The sequence below is a fragment of the Pseudophryne corroboree genome, chromosome 7 (assembly GCF_028390025.1).
Source record: "Pseudophryne corroboree isolate aPseCor3 chromosome 7, aPseCor3.hap2, whole genome shotgun sequence".
NCBI classification, from domain to species: Eukaryota; Metazoa; Chordata; class Amphibia; order Anura; family Myobatrachidae; genus Pseudophryne; species Pseudophryne corroboree.
In genome coordinates this window covers 208,417,436-208,443,666 of record NC_086450.1, presented here as the reverse complement: position 1 = coordinate 208,443,666, position 26,231 = coordinate 208,417,436, and the positions used below count along the sequence as shown (strand labels likewise).

At 49.5% G+C, this 26,231-nt stretch overlaps 1 protein-coding gene across 3 annotated transcripts in view; it reads left to right on the top strand.

The window, feature by feature from the left end:
- The window catches only part of XRCC5 (X-ray repair cross complementing 5), a 328,969-nt gene that overhangs the window by 22,629 nt on the left and 280,109 nt on the right, over positions 1-26,231 (top strand). For all 3 annotated transcript variants that reach the window (XM_063933960.1, XM_063933961.1, XM_063933962.1), the window contains exon 2: positions 9,352-9,465. In XM_063933960.1, coding sequence (XP_063790030.1) covers positions 9,352-9,465 — 114 coding nt within the window. The remainder of the gene's footprint in view (positions 1-9,351; positions 9,466-26,231) is intronic.

The window sequence follows — 26,231 nt, the reverse complement described above, 5'->3', positions numbered from 1 at the left end:
AGGTCACAGGCTGTGGCAAGTTCCCAAGAGCAGAAGTCCTCCCCGGCTTCTACCAAATCCACCGCATGACGCTGGGGCTCCTCTGCGGGAGTCTGCACCGGTGGGGGCACGTCTCCAACTCTTCAGTCAGGTCTGGGTTCGCTCGGCCCTGGATCCTTGGGTATTAGAAATAGTAACCCAAGGTTACAAATTGGAGTTTCAAGACGTGCCCCATCACCGATTTCTCTGACGTCCTAGTGGATGCTGGGAACTCCGTAAGGACCATGGGGAATAGCGGGCTCCGAAGGAGGCTGGGCACTCTAGAAAGATTTATGACTACCTGGTGTGCACTGGCTCCTCCCACTATGACCCTCCTCCAAGCCTCAGTTAGATTTTGTGCCCGGCCGAGGTTGGATGCACACTAGGGGCTCTCCTGAGCCCTTAGAAAGAAAGTATAGATTTAGGTTTTTTATTTTCAGTGAGACCTGCTGGCAACAGGCTCACTGCAGCGAGGGACTAAGGGGAGAAGAAACGAACTCGCCTGCTTGCAGCCGGATTGGGCTTCTTAGGCTACTGGACACCATTAGCTCCAGAGGGATCGACCGCAGGCCCAGTCCTTGGTGTTCGGTCCCGGAGCCGCGCCGCCGTCCCCCTTACAGAGCCAGAAGCAAGAAGAGATCCGGAAAATCGGCGGCAGAAGACATCAGTCTTCACCAAGGTAGCGCACAGCACTGCAGCTGTGCGCCATTGCTCCTCTCACACACTTCACACTCCGGTCACTGAGGGTGCAGGGCGCTGGGGGGGGGGGGGGGCGCCCTGAGAAGCAATTATAACACCTTGGCTGGCAAAAATACCACAATATATAGCCCCAGAGGCTATATGTGTGGAAAATACCCCTGCCAGAATCCAGAAAAAAGCGGGAGAATAGTCCGCGGAAAAGGGGCGGAGCTATCTCCTGCAGCACACTGGCGCCATTTCTCCTTCACAGATCCGCTGGAAGGAAGCTCCCTGGCTCTCCCCTGCAGTCTACACTACAGAAAAGGGTAAAAAAAAGAGAGGGGGGGCACTAAATTTAGGCGCTGTATAAATTATATAGAAAAAGCAGCTATAGGGGACATAACTCAGTTAGTCCCTGCATTATATAGCGCTCTGGTGTGTGCTGGCATACTCTCACTCTGTCCCCCCAAAGGGCTTTTGTGGGTCCTGTCCTCTGTTGGAGCATTCCTTGTGTGTGTGCGGTGTGTCGGTACGGCTGTGTCGACATGTTTGATGAGGATAATGATGTGGAGACGGAGCAGATGCCTTTAGAAGGGATGTCACCCCCTGCGGGGCAGACACCTGAGTGGTTGAGCTTATGGAAAGAAATGAGTGCACGTATAGACTCCTTACATAAGAAATTTGACAACATGCCAACTGTGGGACAGCCGACTTCTCAGCTCGTGCCTGTCCAGGCGTCGCACAGGTCATCAGGGGCTCTAAAACGCCCGCTACCTCAGACCGCAGACCCAGATGTCGACACTGATACTGACACCAGTGTCGACGACGATGAGTCTAACCTGATGCCCACTAAGGCCATTCACTGCATGATTGAGGCAATGAAAGAGGTGTTACACATTTCTGATATAAATACAGGTACCACTGAAAAGGGTATTATGTTTGGGGAGAAAAAACTACCCGTAGTTTTTCCCCCATCAGATGAATTAAATGAAGTGTGTGAAGAAGCGTGGGCTTTCCCTGATAAAAAATTGGTAATTCCTAAGAAGGTACTAATGGCGTTCCCTTTCCCGCCAGAGGATAGGTCACGTTGGGAAACACCTCCTAGGGTGGATAAAGCGCTCACACGTTTGTCTAAAAAGGTGGCACTACCGTCTCCGGATACGGCCGCCCTCAAGGAACCTGCTGATAGAAAGCAGGAGGCGATCCTGAAGTCTGTATATACACACTCAGGCATTATACTTAGGCCAGCTATTGCGTCAGCTTGGATGTGCAGTGCTGCCGCTGCGTGGTCAGATAAACTGTCAGAAAATATTGACACATTAGACAGACACACGATCCTGTTAACCATAGACCATATAAAAGACTCAGTCTTATATATGAGAGATGCACAGAGGGAAATCTGCCGACTGGCATCTAAAGTTAGTGCATTGTCCATTTCTGCTAGGAGAGGCTTATGGACTCGCCAGTGGACAGGAGATGCAGATTCTAAAAGGCACATGGAAGTGTTGCCATATAAGGGTGAGGAATTATTTGGGGATGGTCTCTCGGACCTAGTTTCCACAGCAACGTCTGGGAAGTCAGCATTTTTACCCCTTGTCCCCTCACAGCCTAAGAAGGCGCCGTTTTATCAGGTTCAGTCCTTTCGGACCCAGAAAAACAGGCGTGGAAAAGGCGGGTCTTTTCTATCCAGAGGCAGAGGTAGGGGAAAAAGGCTGCAACAAACAGCAGGTTCCCAGGAGCAAAAGTCCTCCCCCGCTTCTTCTGCCAAGTCCGCCGCATGACGGTGGGGCTCCACAGGCGGAGCCTGGTACGGTGGGGGGCCGCCTCAAGAATTTCAGCGATCAGTGGGCTCGCTCACAGGTGGATCCCTGGATCCTTCAAATAGTATCTCAGGGGTACAAACTGGAATTCGAGGCGTCTCCACCCCACCGGTTCCTAAAATCTGCCTTGCCGATTGCTCCCTCAGACAGGGAGGCGGTGCTAGCGGCAATTCACAAGCTGTATTCCCAGCAGGTGATAATCAAGGTACCCCTACTTCAACAAGGCCGGGGTTACTATTCCACACTATTTGTGGTACCGAAACCGGACGGTTCGGTGAGACCCATTTTAAATTTGAAATCCTTGAACACATACATAAAAAAAATTCAAGTTCAAGATGGAATCGCTCAGGGCGGTTATTGCGAGCCTGGAAGAGGGGGATTACATGGTATCCCTGGACATCAAGGATGCTTACTTGCATGTCCCCATTTACCATCCTCACCAGGAGTACCTCAGATTTGTGGTACAGGATTGCCATTACCAATTCCAGACGCTGCCGTTTGGACTGTCCACGGCACCGAGGGTATTTACCAAGGTTATGGCGGAAATGATGATACTCCTTCGAAAAAAGGGAGTTTTAATTATCCCGTACTTGGACGATCTCCTAATAAAAGCGAGGTCCAAGGAACAGTTGTTGGTGGGAGTAGCACTATCTCAGGAGGTGCTGCACCAGCACGGCTGGATTCTGAATATCCCAAAGTCACAGCTGGTTCCGACGACACGGCTACTGTTCCTAGGTATGATTCTGGATACAGTCCAGAAAAAAGTGTTTCTCCCGGAGGAGAAGGCCAGGGAGTTGTCATCTCTAGTCAGAGACCTCCTGAAGCCAAAACAGGTATCAGTGCATCGCTGCACGCGGGTCCTGGGAAAGATGGTGGCTTCTTACGAAGCAATTCCCTTCGGCAGGTTCCATGCCAGAATCTTCAGTGGGACCTGTTGGACCAGTGGTCCGGATCGCATCTTCAGATGCATCGCTTAATAACCCTGTCTCCAAGAACCAGGGTGTCTCTACTGTGGTGGCTGCAGAGTGCCCATCTTCTAGAGGGCCGCAGGTTCGGCATACAGGACTGGGTCCTGGTGACCACGGATGCCAGCCTTCGAGGCTGGGGGGCAGTCACACAGGGAAGAAACTTCCAAGGACTATGGTCGAGTCAGGAGACTTCCCTTCACATAAATATTCTGGAACTAAGGGCCATCTACAATGCCCTAAGTCAAGCAAAATCCCTGCTCCTACACCAGCCGGTGCTGATCCAGTCAGACAACATCACGGCAGTCGCCCATGTAAATCGACAGGGCGGCACAAGAAGCAGGATGGCGATGGCAGAAGCCACAAGAATCCTCCGATGGGCGGAGAATCATGTACTAGCACTGTCAGCAGTGTTCATTCCGGGAGTGGACAACTGGGAAGCAGACTTCCTCAGCAGACACGACCTCCACCCGGGAGAGTGGGGACTTCATCCAGAAGTCTTCCAGATGCTGGTAAACCGTTGGGAAAAACCACAGGTGGACATGATGGCGTCCCGCCTCAACAAAAAGTTAAAAAGATATTGCGCCAGGTCAAGGGACCCTCAGGCGGTAGCTGTGGACGTTCTAGTGACACCGTGGGTGTACCAGTCGGTTTATGTGTTCCATCCTCTGCCTCTCATACCAAAGGTATTGAGAATAATAAGAAAGCGAGGAGTAAACACAATTCTCGTGGTTCCGGATTGGCCAAGACGAGCGTGGTACCCGGAACTTCAAGAGATGCTCTCAGAGGACCCGTGGCCTCTACCGCTCAGACAGGACCTGCTACAGCAGGGGCCCTGTCTGTTCCAAGACTTACCGCGGCTGCGTTTGACGGCATGGCGGTTGAACACCGGATCCTAAAGGAAAAGGGTATTCCGGAAGAAGTCATTCCTACGCTTATTAAGGCCAGGAAAGATGTTACGGCAAAGCATTATCACCGCATATGGCGGAAATATGTTGCATGGTGCGAGGCCAAAAAGGCCCCAACAGAGGAATTTCAACTAGGTCGATTTCTGCATTTCCTGCAAGCAGGAGTGAATATGGGTCTTAAACTAGGCTCCATTAAAGTACAGATCTCGGCTCTGTCGATTTTCTTTCAAAAAGAACTAGCTTCAGTACCTGAAGTTCAGACATTTGTGAAAGGAGTGCTGCATATTCAGCCCCCGTTAGTGCCTCCTGTGGCACATTGGGATCTCAACGTGGTGTTGAGTTTCTTAAAATCACATTGGTTTGAGCCACTAAAAACCGTGGATCTGAAATATCTCACGTGGAAAGTGGTCATGTTATTGGCCTTGGCTTCAGCCAGGCGAGTGTCAGAATTGGCGGCTTTATCATGTAAAAGCCCTTATCTGATTTTCCATATGGATAGGGCAGAATTGAGGACTCGTCCCCAATTTCTCCCTAAGGTGGTGTCAGCGTTTCACCTGAACCAGCCTATTGTGGTGCCTGCGGCTACTAGGGATTTGGAGGACTCCAAGTTGCTAGACGTTGTCAGGGCCCTGAAAATATATGTTTCCAGGACGGCTGGAGTCAGGAAATCTGACTCGCTGTTTATCCTGTATGCACCCAACAAGCTGGGTGCTCCTGCTTCTAAGCAGTCTATTGCTCGCTGGATTTGTAGTACAATTCAGCTTGCACATTCTGTGGCAGGCCTGCCACAGCCAAAATCTGTAAATGCCCATTCCACGAGGAAGGTGGGCTCATCTTGGGCGGCTGCCCGAGGGGTCTCGGCTTTACAACTTTGCCGAGCAGCTACTTGGTCAGGGGCAAACACGTTTGCAAAATTCTACAAATTTGATACCCTGGCTGAGGAGGACCTGGAGTTCTCTCATTCGGTGCTGCAGAGTCATCCGCACTCTCCCGCCCGTTTGGGAGCTTTGGTATAATCCCCATGGTCCTTACGGAGTTCCCAGCATCCACTAGGACGTCAGAGAAAATAAGAATTTACTCACCGGTAATTCTATTTCTCGTAGTCCGTAGTGGATGCTGGGCGCCCATCCCAAGTGCGGATTGTCTGCAATACTTGTAAATAGTTATTGTTAACTAAAGGGTTATTGTTGAGCCATCTGTTGAGAGGCTCAGTTGTTTTCATACTGTCAAACTGGATATAGTATCACGAGTTGTACGGTGTGGCTGGTAAGAGTCTTACCCGGGATTCTAAATCCTTCCTTATTATGTCAGCTCGTCCGGGCACAGTGTCCTAACTGAGGCTTGGAGGAGGGTCATAGTGGGAGGAGCCAGTGCACACCAGGTAGTCATAAATCTTTCTAGAGTGCCCAGCCTCCTTCAGAGCCCGCTATTCCCCATGGTCCTTACGGAGTTCCCAGCATCCACTACGGACTACGAGAAATAGAATTACCGGTGAGTAAATTCTTATTTTTTCAAATCGGCCTTGCCAGCTTCTCTTCCAGAAAGAGAGGTAGTTTGCGCTGCAGTACTAAAGCTGTGTCAAAATCAAGTCATTGTCATGGTACCCCCGTCACAACAGGGGGAAGGCTTTTATTCGAGCCTGTTCGTGGTCCCGAAGCCGGATGGCTCAGTCAGACCGATTCTGAACCTAGAATTCCTCAATTTGTATCTGAAAAAAAATTCAAATTCAAGATGGAATCTCTCCGAGTAGTGATCTCCAGCCTGGAGGAGGGGGATTTTATGGTGTCGGTCGACATAAAGGATGCCTACATGCACGTCCCCATATATCCTTCACATCGGGCTTAACTGAGGTTTGCTGTTCAGGATTGTCATTACCAATTTCAGACGTTGCCGTTTGTTCTTTCCACGGCTCCGAGGATTTTCACCAAGGTTATGGCGGAAATGGTGGTTCTCCTGCGCAAGCAGGGAGTCACAATTATCCCGTACTTGGACGATCTCCTGATAAAGGCGAAATCCAAGGAGCAATTACTGAACAACGTTATGCTCTCCCTGACAATTCTGCAACAACATGGTTGGCTCCTAAACTTGCCAAAATCACAGTTGGTTCCGACAACACGGCTGTCGTTCTTGGGTATGATTCTGGATACAGAATTACAGAGCGTTTTTCTTCCAGTGGAAAAAGCTCTGGAAATACAGAACATGGTAAAACAGATTCTGAAACCGGCGAGAGTGTCGATTCTTCAATGCATGCGGTTGCTGGGGAAGATGGTGGCGGCCTACGAGGCCATTCAGTTTGGCAGGTTCCATGCCAGGGTGTTTCAGTGGGACCTGTTGGACAAATGGTCCGGGTCTACCCTAACATGCACCAGAGAATAATCCTATCTTCCAGGACCAGAATCTCTCTCCTGTGGTAGCTGCAGAGTTCTCACCTCCTAGAGGGATGCAGGTTCGGGATCCAGGATTGGATCCTGGTGACCACGGATGGAAGTCTCCGAGGCTGGGGAGCAGTCACACTGGGAAAATTTCGAGGGAAAATGGTCAAGCCAGGAAGCGTGTCTGCACATCATTATTCTGTAATTAAGAGCCATTTACAACGGCCTTCGGCAAGCGGAACATCATCTTCGCGGTCTGCCCGTCTTGATTCAGTCAGACAACGTAACAGCAGTGGCATACATAAACCGCCAGGGCGGAACAAAGAGCAGAGCGGCGATGGTGGAGGCCACAAAAGTTCTTCGCTGGGCGGAGAAACATGCAAGCGCTCTGTCAGCAGTCTTCATTCCAGGAGTGTACAACTGGGAAGCAGACTTCCTCAGCAGACACGATCTCCATCCAGGAGAGTGGGGTCTTCATCAAGAGGTCTTTGCAGAAGTGACAAGTCATTGGGGAATTCCTCAAATAGACATGATGGTGTATTGCCTCAACGAGAAACTTCAGAGATATTGTTCCAGGTCGAGGGACCCTCAAGCAATAGCGGTGGACGCCCTGGTGACACCGTGGGTGTTTCAGTCGGTCTATGTGTTCCCTCCACTTCCACTCATTCTGAAGGTGATAAAGATCATAAGAAGTTCCGGACTGGCCAAGGAGGGCTTGGTATCCAGATCTACAAGAATTACTCATAGAAGATCCCTGGCCTCTTCCTCTACGAGAGGACCTGTTATGGCAAGGACCGTGCGTGTATCAAGACTTACCGTGGCTGTGTTTGACGGCATGGCGGTTGAACGCCAAATCCTAGCCCGAAAGGGTATTCCCAGTGACGTCATTCCCACACTACTTCAGGCTAGAAAAGAAGTAACGGCGAAGCATTACCAACGTATTTGGAGAAAAGATGTGTCTTTGTGTGAATCCAAGAATGCTCCTACGGAAGAATTTCAGCTGGGGCGTTTGCTCCATTTTTTGCAAGCAGGTGTGGATGCGGGCCTAAAGTTAGGCTCAATTAAAGTACAAATTTCGGCCTTATCTATTTTCTTTCAGAATTAACTGGCCTCCCTTCCTGAAGGGCGTGCTGCACATCCAACCTCCCTTTGTGCCCCCAGTGGCACCATGGGATCTTAATGTGGTGCAATCTCATTGGTTTGAACCTTTGCGTAAGGTTGAGTTGAAATTCCTTACTTGGAAAGGGGTCATGCTGTTGGCCTTGGCATCCGCAAGGCGGGTGTCTGAATTGGCGGCTTTGTCTCACAAAAGCCCCTATTTAATCTTCCATGCAGATAGAGCGGAGTTGAGAACACAATTTCTGCCAAAAGTGGTTTCATCGTTTCACGTAAACCAGCCTATTGTGGTGCCAGTGGCTACTGATGCCTTGGCGGAATCGAAGTCTCTCGATGTGGTCAGAGCTTTGAAAATCTATGTCGCCAGAATGGCTCAGATTAGGAAAACAGAGGCTCTGTTTGTCCTGTGGGCTCCCAACAAGATTGGGGCTCCTGCTTCCAAACAGACTATTGCACGGTGGATCTGTAATACAATTCAGCAGGCTCATTCTACGGCAGGATTGCCGTTACCGAAATCGGTGAAAGTCCATTCTACCAGAAAGGTGGGCTCATCCTGGGCTGCTGCCCGAGTGGTCTCGGCATTACAGCTTTGCCGAGCTGCTACTTGGTCGGGATCAAACACCTTTGCGAAGTTTTACAAGTTTGATACCCTGGCTGAGGAGGACCTCTTGTTTGGTCAATCGGTGCTGCAGAGTCGTCCGCACTCTCCTGCCTGTTCTAGAGCTTTGGTATAAACCCCATGGTTCTTGAAGCATCCCCAGCATCCTCTAGGACGTATGAGAAAATAGGATTTTGATACCTACCGGTAAATCCTTTTCTCTTAGTCCGTAGAGGATGCTGGGAGCCCGTCCCTGTGCGGACACTATCTGCAGTACTTGTTTAATAGTTATTGCTTGTGTTACACAAAGGTTGTGTTTCAGTTATGGTCAGCCTGTTGCTGATTTTGTTCATGCCGTTGACTGGACTTGTGCTAATGCCATGTTGTACGGTGTGTTTGTTGTGTGAGCTGGTGTGTATCTCACCCTTAGTTTAACAATAAATCCTTTTCCTCGAAATGTCCGTCTCCCTGGGCACAGTTCCTATAACTGGAGTCTGGAGGAGGGGCATAGAGGGAGGAGCCAGTTCACATCCATTTAAAGTCTTAAAGTGCCCATGTCTCCTGCGGATCCGTTTATACCCCATGGTTCTTGAAGCATCTCCAGCATCCTCTACGGACTAAGAGAAAAGGATTTACCGGTAGGTATCAAAATCCTATTTTTTATTACTTTCTTTCTCTTACCCTAAACCCGTGTATCTCGGAGCCTCTGCAGACACTGTGTCAAAATAGAGACCACAAATCATGGTGTGAAAAAAAATAATATATATATATATATATATATATATATATATATATAGTGTAGGGATGGTTACATTTTCTACTATGGAGGGATTATAGATAATGTAGGAGTAATGTGACTGTGTGATGTCTCCGCAGAGCGCAGTGGTGCTATGCTTGGATGTTGGGCTTGCAATGAGTCACTCCAGTCAGGGAGAGGAGAGCCCATTTGAGCAAGCAAAGAAAGTCCTGATGTTGTTCCTCCAGAGACAGGTACAGATTTTTTAAATGTATTAATATTTTTGTCAGTGATAACGTTTCAGCTGGAGTTTGCATTATTTTCTCTGATAGAAATGTTTACATGTCTTTTTGCAATGTATAGATGTGTCCTCTTACATCCTTGTTGCTGTCACGCTAAACAGCCCTTGAAGTCGCACCATGCCGTGGCGGGACATGGTAGTACTAAGCGTCTCTTTTGGGGCTTTTTTCCGCGAAAATGCGTCTTAATGTAATAGGACCCAAATTCAGCAATTGATGATTTAAATGATATGCAGCATTCTTCCCCACCACCATAGGCATACCCCACTTTTACATACAGCATGCAGTATTGTGCGTGTCAGTGGGGACTGCTGCACTTGGACCTCGCAGGCGAGCATCGTCAGCGACATAGGGCATACACACTGGACACTATCGTGACGATGTCAGTGATCACAAAAACGCGCTGTGGCACGTATTTTACCCGAAAATTGATGGTGGTGACTTAGAAATAAAAAAACGCAGGGTCCCTCAGGCCGCGCTCTGACCAGCAGCAGCGCTGTCCTGCGCTGTCAGTCAGTTTCAGTCCCCACTCTCCATGACAGCAGAGGGAGGAACTTGGAAGGGGAGGAGACCATGGAGGGTGTGTTCTCCTGCCCCGCCTCCCCACACCATCTGCTCCGCACGCATATGACCGGAATCATCCTGCTGTCACAGCAGACAGTGACAGCAGCGGTATCTGGTGTAGCGATTGGAAATCTCAGCTCCGATCCCGCAGCAGAGACAGATGGGGCAGGGATAGAACTAGCTGAAATGAAGTGCCCATGGCCGGTAGTGTGCTGGCAGGTGTCTCTGACGGAGGAGGTGAGGTTGTCTGGCCGGATGAATGTATCTTTCCCCTTCTCCATCCCCCAGCATGATTGGACGCTTTGTACCTCCTGGATGGTTGGATCCACCCCTGGGACCAACCACCCTATTGAGTATACAGCGCGATTCACTTCTGGCCGGGGAGGGAGGAAGGGAGAGAGAGGAGGATCGGAGTACTGTCCTGGCTGGAAACCACCGCGGTGGCTGCAGCCTGTGTATCGCGGCAGCTGCAGGCAGCCACGGAGGATGTAGCAGGGAGGGGAGGGGGGGGGGGGCAGGAGCACCAAGCCTGGCCAGTCTGCTTTGCCTAGTACATGCAGTGCATGCCGCGATTCGCGGGTGATTAGGGGGTGGAGCTTAATGCAATGGACTACCCACCTCCATCAGAGACCTGTGCCTGAGCTGCTGTAGTTGGTAGTGTATCTCACGCTGCCCCCCCCCCCACCCCCCCTCACTCTCTCTCTGACACTCACTGTCTTGCTCCCCTCCCTATCACTCCCTGACGCTCTCTCTCGTGCACCTCTCGCTCTCTCTCCCTGACACTCTCTCATACGCCTCTTCCTCTCTCTCTCCCTGACACTCTATCTTGCTCCTCTCTCTCCCTGACACACACTCTTATGCGCCTCTCCCTGACACTGTCTTGCTCCTCTTTCTCTCTCTCTCTGACACCCTCTTAGATGCCCCTTTCTCTCTCTCTCTCCCTGACACTCTGTCCCTCTCCCTGACACTCTCTCGCTCTCTCCCTGACACACTTTCTTACTCCCCTCTCTGTCCCTCTCCCTCTGTCACACTCACTCGCTCCCCTACCTCTCTCTCCCCCTCTCTCTTTTGATCGCAAAATACGCATTATAACGCATTGACACAGTTTTTACAAATGAGCTGGTCCTGCAGGGCGCGCTGATGCCTTTGTGCTCCGTGTTGGCCATTAAGAATTCACTGACCCGCTGCACTTGTCTGCCCTGAAACAACACAGCGGCCTCACCCCCCTGCCTCACAGCAACAACCCGAGCAGCAACTAGCATACCTCCTGGGCAGCGAAATTTCATTCTTCAGCCTTCATCCTCTCCCTGTGACGGAGACCGGCCGAGCTGTCACGCGCGGAGCCGTCTCACAAGTCCTGAAAGGAGCATCTGCCGATCACCGGACATTGCCTCCTAGATACTGGCTGTCGCCCTTCCTACACACCCGGCGATTCAGCATCCTCTCCTTGGCTGCAGATCCGCTGACCAGGATGCCATCATTGGAGAGTGCCCACACACAGCCGCGGCAACTTCCTCAGCCTTACTTCCCGCACTCGGCACCTGGTAAGATGTGTATAGTACTATAGGGGTGCTGTCATATACACCCGCGGTCCCCGCTGCCAGCCACACACGTGAGTAGAGGTCGTGTCTCCGGTGCCCCCTCCTTGCCCCCCTGCACTGTCCCACCAATCCACTGCTCCCAGTATCTACCCATGCTGCCTCCCTACCCCCAGCACTTTGTGCCCCTAACTCCCTCCTTGCCCCTAATATCTATTAAATGGAGCAAGAGAAATATATCTGCACACTTAAAGTATAGTAGATATTTTTTGTATAACAACTTTTAGAAGACCCCAATATTATATTATCTATTTTAGATCTTATTTTCTGGGGTTGCAGCCCTATTACAACTAAAATTTAGGACAAAAACAAGGAGAACTGAAAAGTGGTTGCTTAGTTGGGCTTCATCCCTTCCCCCAGTACTGCCTGCCCCTAACCCCCTCCTTGCCACCCTGTACCGCCCCAGTTATCTACCCGTGCCGCCTCTATACCCCCAATACTACCAGCCCTAACCCTCTCCATGCCCCCACTACTACCCCAGCTGCTATCTAGCCATGCCTCTTTCCTACCCTCAGTACTTCCTGCCCCTAACTCCCTCTTTCTCTAACGTCCTAGTGGATGCTGGGGACTCCGTCAGGACCATGGGGGATTAGCGGCTCCGCAGGAGACAGGGCACAAAAATAAAGCTTTAGGATCAGGTGGTGTGCACTGGCTCCTCCCCCTATGACCCTCCTCCAAGCCTCAGTTAGGTTTTTGTGCCCGTCCGAGCAAGGTGCAATCTAGGTGGCTCTCCTAAAGAGCTGCTTAGAAAAAGTTTTTAGGTTTTTTATTTTCAGTGAGTCCTGCTGGCAACAGGCTCACTGCATCGAGGGACTTAGGGGAGAGAAGTCAACTCACCTGCGTGCAGGATGGATTGGCTTCTTAGGCTACTGGACACCATTAGCTCCAGAGGGATCGAACACAGGCCCAGCCATGTAGTCCGGTCCCGGAGCCGCGCCGCCGACCCCCCTTGCAGATGCCGAAGATGGAAGAGGTCCAGAAGCAGGCGGCAGAAGACTTTTCAGTCTTCCTGAGGTAGCGCACAGCACTGCAGCTGTGCGCCATTGTTGTCAGCACACTTCACACAGCGGTCACGGAGGGTGCAGGGCGCTGGGGGGGCGCCCTGGGCAGCAATGTATAATACCTTTTTATGGCTAAAAAATACATCACATATAGCCCTTGAGGCTATATGGATGTATTTAACCCCTGCCAGATCTCACAAACTCCGGAGAAGAGCCCGCCGAAATAGGGGGCGGGGCTTATTCTCCTCAGCACACAGCGCCATTTTCCTGCTCAGCTCCGCTGTGAGGAAGGCTCCCAGGACTCTCCCCTGCACTGCACTACAGAAACAGGGTAAAACAGAGAGGGGGGGCACTTTTTTTGGCGATATTACTATTTCTCTAACGTCCTAGTGGATGCTGGGAACTCCGTAAGGACCATGGGGAATAGCGGGCTCCGAAGGAGGCTGGGCACTCTAGAAAGATCTTAGACTACCTGGTGTGCACTGGCTCCTCCCACTATGACCCTCCTCCAAGCCTCAGTTAGATTTCGTGCCCGGCCGAGGTTGGATGCACACTAGGGGCTCTCCTGAGCTCTTAGAAAGTTATAGTCTTAGAATTTGTTCTTTTCAGTGAGACCTGCTGGCAACAGGCTCACTGCAGCGAGGGACTAAGGGGAGAAGAAGCGAACTCGCCTGCTTGCAGCCGGATTGGGCTTCTTAGGCTACTGGACACCATTAGCTCCAGAGGGATCGACCGCAGGCCCAGCCTTGATGTTCGGTCCCGGAGCCGCGCCGCCGTCCCCCTTACAGAGCCAGAAGCAAGAAGATGGTCCGGAAAATCGGCGGCATGAATACTCAGTCTTCACCAAGGTAGCGCACAGCACTGCAGCTGTGCGCCATTGCTCCTCTCACACACTTCATACTCCGGTCACTGAGGGTGCAGGGCGCTGGGGGGGGGCGCCCTGAGGCAGCAATAAAAACACCTTGGCTGGCAAAAATACCTCAATATATAGCCCCAGGGGCTATATATGAGGTAAATACCCCTGCCAGAAGTCCATAAAAAACGGAAGAATAGGCCGCGAAAAAGGGGCGGAGCCTATCTCCTCAGCACACTGGCGCCATTTTCCCTCACAGCTTCGTTGGAGGGAAGCTCCCTGGCTCTCCCCTGCAGTCTACAAGGGTTAAAAAAAAGAGAGAGGGGGCACTAAATTTAGGCGCAGTATACATTATATATATAGATATAAAGCTATAGGGGACATAACTCAGTTAGTCCCTGCAGTATATAGCGCTCTGGTGTGTGCTGGCATACTCTCACTCTGTCCCCCCAAAGGGCTTTTGTGGGTCCTGTCCTCTGTTGGAGCATTCCTTGTGTGTGTGCGGTGTGTCGGTACGGCTGTGTCGACATGTTGAATGAGGAGGCTTATATGGTGACGGAACAGAGGCCGATATATGTGATGTCGCCCCCTGTGGGGCCGACACCAGAGTGGATAGAGAGGTAAAAGGTATTAACCGACAGTGTCAACTCCTTACATAAAAGGGTGGATGACGTAACAGCTGTGGGACAGCCGGCTTCGCAGCCCGCGCCTGCCCAGGCGTCTCAAAGGCCATCAGGGGCTCAAAAACGCCCGCTCTCTCAGATGGCAGACACAGATGTCGACACGGAGTCTGACTCCAGTGTCGACAAGGTGGAGACATATACACAATCCAATCCGTGACTTGATCCCGGCAATAAAAAATGTGTTATACATTTCTGACTTTAACCTCTATAAATGGGTTTTATGTTTGGGGAGAAAAAACAGGCAGTGTTTTGTTCCCCCATCAGATGAATAAATGAAGTGTGTGAAAAGCGTGGGTTCCCCCGTTAAGAAACTGGTAATTTATAAAAAGTTACTGATGGCGTACCCTTTCCCACCAGGAGGATAAGTTACGCTGGGAGATATCCCCTAGGGTGGATAAGGCGCTCACACGTTTGTCAAAAAAGGTGGCACTGCCGTCTTAGGATACGGCCACTTTAATAGGTACCTGTTGATAAAAAAAACAGGAGGTTATCCTGAAGTCTGTATTTACACACTCAGGTACTAGACTGAGACCTGCAGATAGTGCTGCTGCAGCGTGGTTGGTGACCCTGTCAAACAGGGATAATAGTTGGCAAACATAAAAACATATTAAAGACGTTGTCTTATATATGGGGGATGCACAGAGGGATATTTTGCCGGCTGGCATCCAAAATAAATGTAATGTCCATTCTGTCAGGAGGGTATTAGAGACCTGTCACTGGACAGGTGATGCTGACTTAAAAAGCGCATAGAGAGCCTTATAAGAGTGAGGAATTATTTGGGGATGGTCTCTGGGACCTCGTATCCACAGCAACTGCTGGGAAGAAATAATTTTACCTCAGGTTTCCTCACAGAAAAAGGTACAGTCCTTTCGGCTTCAGAAAAGCAAGCGGGTCAAATGGCGCTTCCTTTCTGTACAGAGACAAGGGTAGAGGGAAAAAGCTGCACCAGTCAGCCTGTTCCCAGAATCAAGATTCTTCCCCCGCCTCCTGTGAGTACACACCATGACGCGGGTGCTCCACTGGTGTAGCCAGGTACGGTGGGGGGCCGCCTCAAAAATTTCAGCAATTAGTGGGCTCGCTCACAGGTGGATCCCTGTTTCTTCCAAGTAGTATTTCAGGGGTACAAGCTGGAATTAGAGATGTCTCCCCCCAGCCGTTTCCTAAAATATGCCTTGCTGACAACTCCCTCAAGCAGGGAGGCTGTGCTAGAGGCAATTAATAAGCGGTATTCCCAGCAGGTAATACTCAAGGTGCCCCTACTTCAACAAGGACGGGGTTACTATTCCACACGGGTTGGGGTACCGAAACCGCATGGTTCGGTGTGACCCATTTTATATTTAAAATCCTTGAACATAAAAAAAATTCAAGTTCAAGATGGAATCGCTCAGGGCGGTTATTGCAAGCCTGGACGAGGGGGATTACATGGTATCCCGGGACATCAAGGATGCTTACCTGCATGTCCCCATTTACCATCCTCGCCAGGAGTACCTCAGATTTGTGGTACAGGATTACCATTACCAAGTCCAGACACTGCCGTTTGGACTGTACATGGCACCGAGGGTGTTTTATCAAGGTAATGGCCGAAATGATGATACTCCTTCAAAAAAAAAAAAAGGGAGTTGTAATTATCCCGTAATTGGACAATCTCGTTATAAGGGCGAGGTCCAAGGAGCAGTTGGTAGTCGGGGTAGCACTATTTTGGAAAGTGCTACAACAGCATAGGTGGATTCTAAACAGTCCAAAGTCACAGCTGGTTCCTATGACACGTCTACTGTTCCTGGGGATGGTTCTGGACATAAACCAGAAATAGTGTTTCTCCCGGAGGAGAAAGCCAAGGAGTTGTCATCTCTAGTCAGAGACCTCCTGAAACCAAAATAGGTAGCGGTGCATCATTGCACGCGAGTCCTGGGAAAAATGGTAGCTTCTTACGAAGCAATCCCATTAGGCAGGTTCCATACAAGAACTTTTCAGAGGGACCTGTTGGACAAGTGGTCCGGATCGCATCTTCCGATGCATAGGCTGATAACCCTGTCTCCAAGGACCAGGGTATCTCTACTGTGGTGGCTGCAGAGTGCCCATCTTCAAGAGGGCCGCAGGTTCGGCATACAGGACTAGGTCCTAGTGACCATGGATTCCAGCCTTTGAGGCTGGGGGGCAGTCACATAGGGAAGAAACTTCCAGGGACTTTGGTCAAGTCAGGTTATTTCCCTACACATAAATATTCTGGATCTGAGGGCCATTTACAATGCCCTGAGGCCAGCAAGGCCTCTGCTTCAAAACCAGCCGGTACTGATCCAATCAGACAACATCACGGCAGTCGCCCATGTAATCAACAGGGCGGCACAAAAAGCAGGATGGCGATGGCAGAAGCCACAAGGATTCTCCGATAGGCGGAAAATCATGTGTTAGCACTGTCAGCAGTGTTCATTCCCGGAGTGGACAACTGGGAAGCAGATCTTCTCAACAGACACGACCTCCACCCGGGAGAATGGGGACTTCCTCCAGAAGTCTTCCAATAGGATTGTACACCATTGGGAAAGGCCACAGGTGGACATGATGGCGTCCCGCCTTAACAAAAAGCTATAAAAGATATTGCTCCAGGTCAAGGGACCCTCAGGCGATAGCTATGGACGCTCTGGTAACACCGTGGGTGTACCAGTCGGTTTAGGTGTTCTCCCCTCTGCCTCTCATACCAAAGGTACTGAGAATAATAAGAAGGCGAGGAGTAAGAACGATACTCGTGGATGGCCAAGAAGAGCTTGGTACCCAGAACTTCAAGAATTTATATCAGAGGACCAATGGCCTCTGCCACTCAGTCAGGACCTGCGGCAGCAGGGGCCCTGTCTGTTCCAAGACTTACCGCGGCTGCGTTTGACGGCATGGCGGTTGAACGCCGGATCCTGAAGGAAAAGGGTATTCCGGAGGAAGTAATTCCTACGCTTACTAAAGCCAGGAAAGAGGTTACAGCAACTCATTATCACCGCATATGGCGAAAATATGTTGCATGGTGTGAGGCCGAAAGGGCCCCAACAGAGGAATTTCAACTAGGTCGATTTCTGCATTTCCTGCAAGCAGGAGTGACTATGGGCCTTAAATTGGGTTCCATTAAGGTACAGATCTCGGCTCTGTCGATTTTCTTTCAAAAAGGAACTAGCTTCAGTACCTGAAGTTCAGACATTTATAAAAGGAGTGCTGCATAGTCAGCCCCCGCTTGTGCCTCCTGTGGCACCTTGGGATCTCAACGTGGTGTTGAGTTTTCTTAAAATCACTTTGGTTTGAACCACTAAAAACCGTTGATCTGAAATATCTCACATGGAAGGTGGTTATGTTATTTGCCTTGGCTTCTGCCAGGCGAGTATCAGAATTGGCGGCTTTGTCTTGTAAAAGCCCTTATTTGATTTTCCATATGGATAGGGCAGAATTGAGGACTCGTTCCCAGTTTCTCCCTAAGGTGGTGTCAGCGTTTCACCTGAACCAGCCTATTGTGGTGCCTGCGGCTACTAAGGATTTGGAGGACTCCAAGTTGCTAGACGTTGTCAGGGCCCTGAAAATATATGTTTCCAGGACGGCTGGAGTCAGAAAATCTGACTCGCTGTTTATCCTATATGCACCCAACAAGCTGGGTGCTCCTGCTTCTAAGCAGACTATTGCTCGTTGGATTTGTAGTACAATTCAGCTTGCACATACTGTGGCAGGCCTGCCACAGCCAAAATCTGTCAATGCCCATTCCACAAGGAAGGTGGGCTCATCTTGGGCGGCTGCCCGAGGGGTCTCGGCTTTACAACTTTGCCGAGCAGCTACTTGGTCAGGGGCAAACACGTTTGCAAAATTCTACAAATTTGATACCCTGGCTGAGGAGGACCTGGAGTTCTCTCATTCGGTGCTGCAGAGTCATCCGCACTCTCCCGCCCGTTTGGGAGCTTTGGTATAATCCCCATGGTCCTTACGGAGTTCCCAGCATCCACTAGGACGTTAGAGAAAATAAGAATTTACTCACCGGTAATTCTATTTCTCGTAGTCCGTAGTGGATGCTGGGCGCCCATCCCAAGTGCGGTTTATCTGCATTACTTGTACATAGTTATTGTTAACTAAATCGGGTTATTGTTGAGCCATCTGTTGAGAGGCTCTATTGTTTCATACTGTTAACTGTGTTTCATATCACGAGTTGTACGGTGTGATTGGTGTGGCTGGTATGAGTCTTACCCGGGATTCAATATCCTTCCTTATTGTGTACGCTCGTCCGGGCACAGTACCTAACTGAGGCTTGGAGGAGGGTCATAGTGGGAGGAGCCAGTGCACACCAGGTAGTCTAAGATCTTTCTAGAGTGCCCAGCCTCCTTCGGAGCCCGCTATTCCCCATGGTCCTTACGGAGTTCCCAGCATCCACTACGGACTACGAGAAATAGAATTACCGGTGAGTAAATTCTTATTATTTAAGCTGCTATAAGGATACAACACTTATATAGGGTTGTTCCCATATATATTATAGCGCTTGGGTGTGTGCTGGCAAACTCTCCCTCTGTCTCCCCAAAGGGCTAGTGGGGTCCTGTCTTCAATAGAGCATTCCCTGTGTGTCTGCTGTGTGTCGGTACGTGTGTGTCGACATGTATGAGGACCATGTTGGTGTGGAGGCAGAGCAATTGCCGGTAATGGTGATGTCACCCCCCAGGGAGTCGACACCGGAATGGATGGCTTTGTTTATGGAATTACGTGATAATGTCAGCACATTACAAAAATCAGTTGACGACATGAGACGGCCGGAAAACCAAAACGCCCTTTACCTCAGTCGGTCGACACAGACCCAGACACGGACACTGAATCTAGTGTCGACGGTGAAGAAACAAACGTATTTTCCAGTAGGGCCACACGTTATATGATCACGGCAATGAAGGAGGCTTTGCATATCTCTGATACTACAAGTACCACAAAAAGGGGTATTATGTGGGGGGTGAAAAAACTACCTGTAGTTTTTCCTGAATCAGCGGAATTGAATGATGTATGTGATGAAGCGTGGGTTAACCCAGATAGAAAAGTGCTAATTTCAAAAAAGTTATTGGCATTATACCCTTTCCCGCCAGAGGTTAGGGCGCGCTGGGAAACACCCCCTAAGGTGGATAAGGCGCTCACACGCTTATCAAAACAAGTGGCGTTACCGTCTCCTGATACGGCCGCCCTCAAGGATCCAGCTGATAGGAGGCTGGAAACTACCCTAAAAAGTATATACACACATACTAGTGTTATACTGCGACCAGCCATCGCCTCAGCCTGGATGTGCAGTGCTGGGGTGGTCTGGTCGGATTCCCTGACTGAAAATATTGATACCCTGGATAGGGACAGTATTTTACAGACTTTAGAGCAATTAAAGGATGCTTTTCTTTATATGCGAGATGCTCAGAGGGATATTTGCACTCTGGCATCGAGAGTAAGTGCGATGTCCATATCTGCCAGAAGAAGTTTATGGACACGACAGTGGTCAGGTGATGCGGATTCCAAACGGCATATGGAAGTATTGCCGTATAAAGGGGAGGAATTATTTGGCGTCGGTCTATCGGATTTGGTGGCCACGGCAACTGCCGGGAAATCCACCTTTTTACCTCAGACCCCCTCCCAACAGAAAAAGACACCGTCTTTTCAGCCGCAGTCCTTTCGGTCCTATAAGAAGCGGGCAAAAGGACAGTCATATCTGCCCCGAGGCAGAGGAAAGGGTAAGATAGGGCAGCAAGCAGCTCCTTCCCAGGAACAGAAGCCCTCCGCGGGTTCTGCAAAGCCCTCAGCATGACGCTGGGGCTTTACAAGCGGACTCAGGAACGGTGGGGGGTCGACTCAAGAATTTCAGCGCGCAGTGGGCTTGCTCACAGGTGGACCCCTGGATCCTGCAGGTAGTATCTCAGGGTTACAGGTTGGAATTCGAGAAGTCTCCCTCTCGCCGGTTCCTAAAGTCTGCTTTGCCAACGTCTCCCTCAGACAGGGCGACGTTATTGGAAGCCATTCACAAGCTGTTTTCTCAGCAGGTGATAGTCAAGGTACCCCTCCTACAACAGGAAAAGGGGTATTACTCCACGCTATTTGTGGTACCGCAGCCGGACGGCTCGGTAAGACCTATTCTAAATCTGAAATCTTTGAACCTGTACATACAAAAATTCAAGTTCAAGATGGAAACACTCAGAGCAGTGATAGCGAATCTGGAAGAAGGGGACTTTATGGTGTCCCTGGACATAAAAGATGCTTACCTGCATGTCCCAATTTGCCCTTCACATCAAGGGTACCTCAGGTTCGTGGTGCAAAACTGTCATTATCAGTTTCAGACGCTGCCGTTTGGATTGTCCACGGCACCTCGGGTCTTTACCAAGGTAATGGCCGAAATGATGATTCTTCTGCGAAGAAGAGGCGTATTAATTATCCCTTACTTGGACGATCTCCTGATAAGGGCAAGGTCCAGAGAACAGCTGGAGGACGGAGTAGCACTAACCCAAGTAGTGCTGCAACAACACGGGTGGATTCTGAATTTTCCAAAATCTCAGTTGACCCCGACAACACGTCTGCTGTTCCTGGGAATGATTCTGGACACGGTTCAGAAAAAGGTGTTTCTTCCGGAGGAGAAAGCCAAGGAGTTATCCGAACTTGTCAGGAACCTCCTAAAACCAGGAAAAGTGTCTGTGCATCAATGCACAAGAGTCCTGGGAAAGATGGTGGCTTCTTACGAAGCAATCCCATTCGGCAGATTCCACGCACGAACTTTTCAGTGGGATCTGCTGGACAAATGGTCCGGATCGCATCTGCAGATGCATCAGCGGATAACCTTATCGCCACGGACAAGGGTGTCTCTTCTGTGGTGGTTGCAGAGTGCTCATCTGTTAGAAGGCCGCAGATTCGGCATACAGGACTGGGTCCTGGTGACCACGGATGCCAGTCTGAGAGGCTGGGGAGCGGTCACACAGGGAAGAAACTTCCAGGGAGTATGGTCAAGCCTGGAGATGTCTCTTCACATAAATATACTGGAGCTAAGAGCGATTTACAATGCTCTAAGCCTGGCAAAACCCCTGCTTCAGGGTCAGCCGGTGTTGATCCAGTCGGACAACATCACGGCAGTCGCCCACGTAAACAGACAGGGCGGCACAAGAAGCAGGAGAGCAATGGCAGAAGCTGCAAGGATTCTTCACTGGGCGGAAGATCATGTGATAGCACTGTCAGAAGTGTTCATTCCGGGAGTGGACAACTGGGAAGCAGACTTCCTCAGCAGACACGATCTACACCCGGGAGAGTGGGGACTTCATCCAGAAGTCTTCCACATGATTGTGAACCGTTGGGAAAAACCAAAGGTGGATATGATGGCGTCTCGCCTCAACAAAAAACTGGACAGGTATTGCGCCAGGTCAAGAGACCCTCAGGCAATAGCTGTGGACGCTCTGGTAACACCGTGGGTGTTCCAGTCAGTGTATGTGTTTCCTCCTCTGCCTCTCATACCCAAAGTACTGAGAATTATACGGCAAAGGGGAGTAAGAACGATACTCGTGGTTCCGGATTGGCCAAGAAGAACTTGGTACCCGGAACTTCAGGAGATGCTCACGGAAAATCCGTGGCCTCTACCTCTAAGACGGGACCTGATTCAGCAGGGACCGTGTCTATTCCAAGACTTACCGCTGCTGCGTTTGACGGCGTGGCGGTTGAACGCCGAATTCTAAGGGAAAAAGGCATTCCAGAAGATGTCATTCCTACACTGGTTAAAGCCAGGAAGGAGGTGACTGCACAACATTATCACCGCATTTGGAGAAAATATGTTGCGTGGTGTGAGGCCAGGAAGGCCCCCACGGAGGAATTTCAATTGGGTCGATTCCTACATTTCCTGCAAACAGGATTGTCTATGGGCCTCAAGTTGGGGTCCATTAAGGTTCAAATTTCGGCCCTGTCGATTTTCTTCCAGAAAGAATTGGCTTCAGTTCCTGAAGTCCAGACTTTTGTAAAAGGAGTACTACATATACAGCCCCCGTTTGTGCCCCCAGTGGCTCCGTGGGACCTTAATGTAGTTTTGGATTTTCTCAAATCCCATTGGTTTGAGCCACTCAAATCGGCGGATTTGAAATATCTTACATGGAAAGTAACCATGCTACTGGCCCTGGCTTCAGCCAGGAGAGTGTCAGAATTGGCGGCTTTATCGTATAAAAGCCCATATCTGATTTTCCATTCGGACAGGGCAGAACTGCGGACGCGTCCTCATTTTCTGCCTAAGGTGGTGTCAGCGTTTCACCTGAACCAGCCTATTGTGGTGCCTGCGGCTACTAGCGATTTGGAGGATTCCAAGTTGCTGGACGTTGTCAGGGCATTGAAAATATATATTTCAAGGACGGCTGGAGTCAGAAAATCTGACTCGCTGTTTATACTGTATGCACCCAACAAGCTGGGTGCTCCTGCTTCTAAGCAGACGATTGCTCGTTGGTTTTGTAGCACAATTCAACTTGCACATTCTGTGGCATGCCTGCCACAGCCTAAATCTGTCAAGGCCCATTCCACAAGGAAGGTGGGCTCATCCTGGGCGGCTGCCCGAGGGGTCTCGGCATTACAACTCTGCCGAGCAGCTACGTGGTCGGGGGAGAACACGTTTGTAAAATTCTACAAATTTGATACCCTGGCTAAAGAGGACCTGGAGTTCTCTCATTCGGTGCTGCAGAGTCATCCGCACTCTCCCGCCCGTTTGGGAGCTTTGGTATAATCCCCATGGTCCTGACGGAGTCCCCAGCATCCACTAGGACGTTAGAGAAAATAAGATTTTACTTACCGATAAATCTATTTCTCGTAGTCCGTAGTGGATGCTGGGCGCCCATCCCAAGTGCGGATTGTCTGCAATACTTGTACATAGTTATTGTTACAAAAAAATCGGGTTGTTCTTGTTGTGAGCCGTCTGTTCAGAGGCTCCTACGTTGTCATACTGTTAACTGGGTTCAGATCACAAGTTGTACGGTGTGATTGGTGTGGCTGGTATGAGTCTTACCCGGGATTCAAAATCCTTCCTTATTGTGTATGCTCGTCCGGGCACAGTATCCTAACTGAGGCTTGGAGGAGGGTCATAGGGGGAGGAGCCAGTGCACACCACCTGATCCTAAAGCTTTATTTTTGTGCCCTGTCTCCTGCGGAGCCGCTAATCCCCCATGGTCCTGACGGAGTCCCCAGCATCCACTACGGACTACGAGAAATAGATTTATCGGTAAGTAAAATCTTATTTTTTCCCCCCAGTACTGCCACAGCTGGCATCTACAATTAACCGTTAACTACTCCCAGCACTGCCTGCCACTAGCCACCCCAGCACTGTTCCACCTGCTTTCTGAACTTAACCTCTCCCTACCACCAGCACTGCCTGCCTTTACAGCCCCCCTCTACTCCCAGCTCTACCCCAACTTCTCCCTGCTTCTGCCCCAACTTCTACTTGCTCTTTACCCCTCTATCCTAAATGCTGCCTGCCCCCAGCACTGCCATAAGCTGCCACCTGGCCCCCGCACTGTCCAAACTGCTGCCTTCCCTCACCCTTCATAAAGTGTGATGGGCTCCACAGGGAATGACATTGGGGTGTTAGAGTAGGATCTTGATCCGAGGCACCATTATAGCAAGCAGTGCTGAACCTAGGACTGTTTGGGCAAATCCTCTGTAAAGCCGCCTGCCTGTCAGCGCTGTGCATTTTACAGGACACTTAAGTATTCTACATGTCTGCTGACAGTGTTAGTTAAGAAAAAGTGCATTTAGTCAGGGTTATTTAGTACAAGTACCCTGTGATATACATCCAGTCTTTACTGTGCATTGTTATATCTATTAAGTATATAGCTATACATAGTACTACTCTGTATTGCTAGTCCAGTGCAGTTTTATTGCATGTCATAATTTCTGCATTGTACAAACTGTGACTGTGTGTGTGTGTGTGCATATAGCTGCTGTGGGACCACCATTTTCGTGTCTCTCACTCAGATTGCTATCCCTATATTCTATAACCTGAGGGGGCTAAATGTGTCAGGTTTATCATAATATAGGCAGTTCACAAGATATACTCAGTGTGTATTTTTCTCTGTGATTTTTAGTCACCATATACCTCTTGAATTCCCTGTTTGTTCTGATCCACTACACAGGGGGTTCTTTTGTGCTGCTGATATTATGTGTTGCCTTGCATTGAGCTTTTGATTATGTCAACTACAAAGGGCAATGGAGCTGGGGCTGATCCCACATTGCGTGGTGTTGACGCTGCAGACACATTTGAGGATAACATAGCAGCTGAGGGTTCAGGTTCTGGGGGTTCCTTGCCCCCCAGTGGGACTGTAGCAACGGGGGTGCAAAATGACCCACCTTGGGCTACCTTCTCCACGCTATTGAATACGCTGGTAACTAGACTATTGCCCCCTATGGGACCTCCTGTGCCGGTACAACCGCTTATGGTCCCCGCGGTTCATCCGCCATGGGCAGATCAACTGTCCAATCAGTTACAGCAATTGAACCAATCACTGACTACTCAGAAGTCTAACCCTCGCCCGCCTAAGACCAAGGAGTCCTCTAAGTGGGCAATTACTTCCTTACAATCCACCAACGTCCGAGACACCTCGTCTGATGAGGATGGCGTTTATACTAGTGATGAGCGAGGTTCGGTTTTACTCGGTTTTACTCGGTTCTCAAAACGGCATCTTATTGGCTATCCAAAACACGTGACATCCGTGAGCCAATAAGATGCCGTTTTGAGAACCGAGTAAAACCGAGTAAAACCGAATCCGCTCATCACTAGTTTATACGGACCCCACAGATTCTGATCCTGATGCTTCTGATGGGGAAGTTGTTTCGCAGGTGGATGTTCCTGGCTTGTTAGAGGCTATCAGGCTCATTCTTCAGGTTGATGATGAGCTGGAGCCTGGCACTGCCCGTAAGAAACCGGACAGGTTTAAACGTCAGTAGGTGGTTAAACAAGGTTTTTTATTTTTTAGATAAATGAGAACCAAGAATAAAAGTACACTTACATAAATTGTACATAAGATAACAGAATTGAGTAAACAGCGGAAATTTACGTAATACAATAACACTAGCGCATAGTGCTCAATTCGCCAACTGTGTACTCCAATCTTGGCATCAAAATATAAAAACAAAAATGAAAGAACAGCAAATAATGCAAATAGGAAGATAAGAAGAAAAAGTACAGTACAGTGACACAGATGTGTCCATGGGAACGGCACAACCAGGTATTGGTACATAGGGGTGGAAGAGGAATACCTTGGTTAGTACAGGTTGAGTCTCCCTTATCCAAAATGCTTGGGACCAGAGGTATTTTGGATATGGGATTTTTCAGTATTTTGGAATAATTGCATACCATAATGAGATATGGTGATGGGACCTAAATCTAAGCACAGAATGCATTTATGTTACATATACACCTTATACACACAGCCTGGAGCTCATTTTAGCCAATATTTTTTATAACTTTGTGTATTACACAAAGTGTGTCTACATTCACACTATTCATTTATGTTTCATATACACCTTATACACACAGCCTGAAGGTCATTTAATACAATATTTTTAATAACTTTGTGTATTAAACAAAGTTTGTGTACATTGAGCCATCAAAAAACAAAGGTTTCACAATCTCACACTCACTCAAAAAAATCTGTATTTCGGAATATTCCGTATTTCGGAATATTTGGATATGGGATACTCAACCTGTATCAGATTGTGGGGAGTTTAAAAGTGACAAATCTGTGGAGTCACTAATAATCATGGCATGTCTCTGCCTTTCCCGGAATTCCCTCCATTTCAACCAATTCCTATGAATTGAGGGAGGCGATATAGAGTACACACCTCCTGCTGTTTCAAATAGTGCTTGTGGGTATTATTAATGATAGTCTGGATAGTGGGTATTGACTGCGATTTCCACAGTTGACCTATTGCCGCCTTAGTGGATATTAAGATGTGACCAGCAACATACCTATCGCAGTTCAGTAGTGCATATGTTGAATAGTGAAATAAGGCAAACATGGGGTCCAATGGCACCTCCACACCCAGC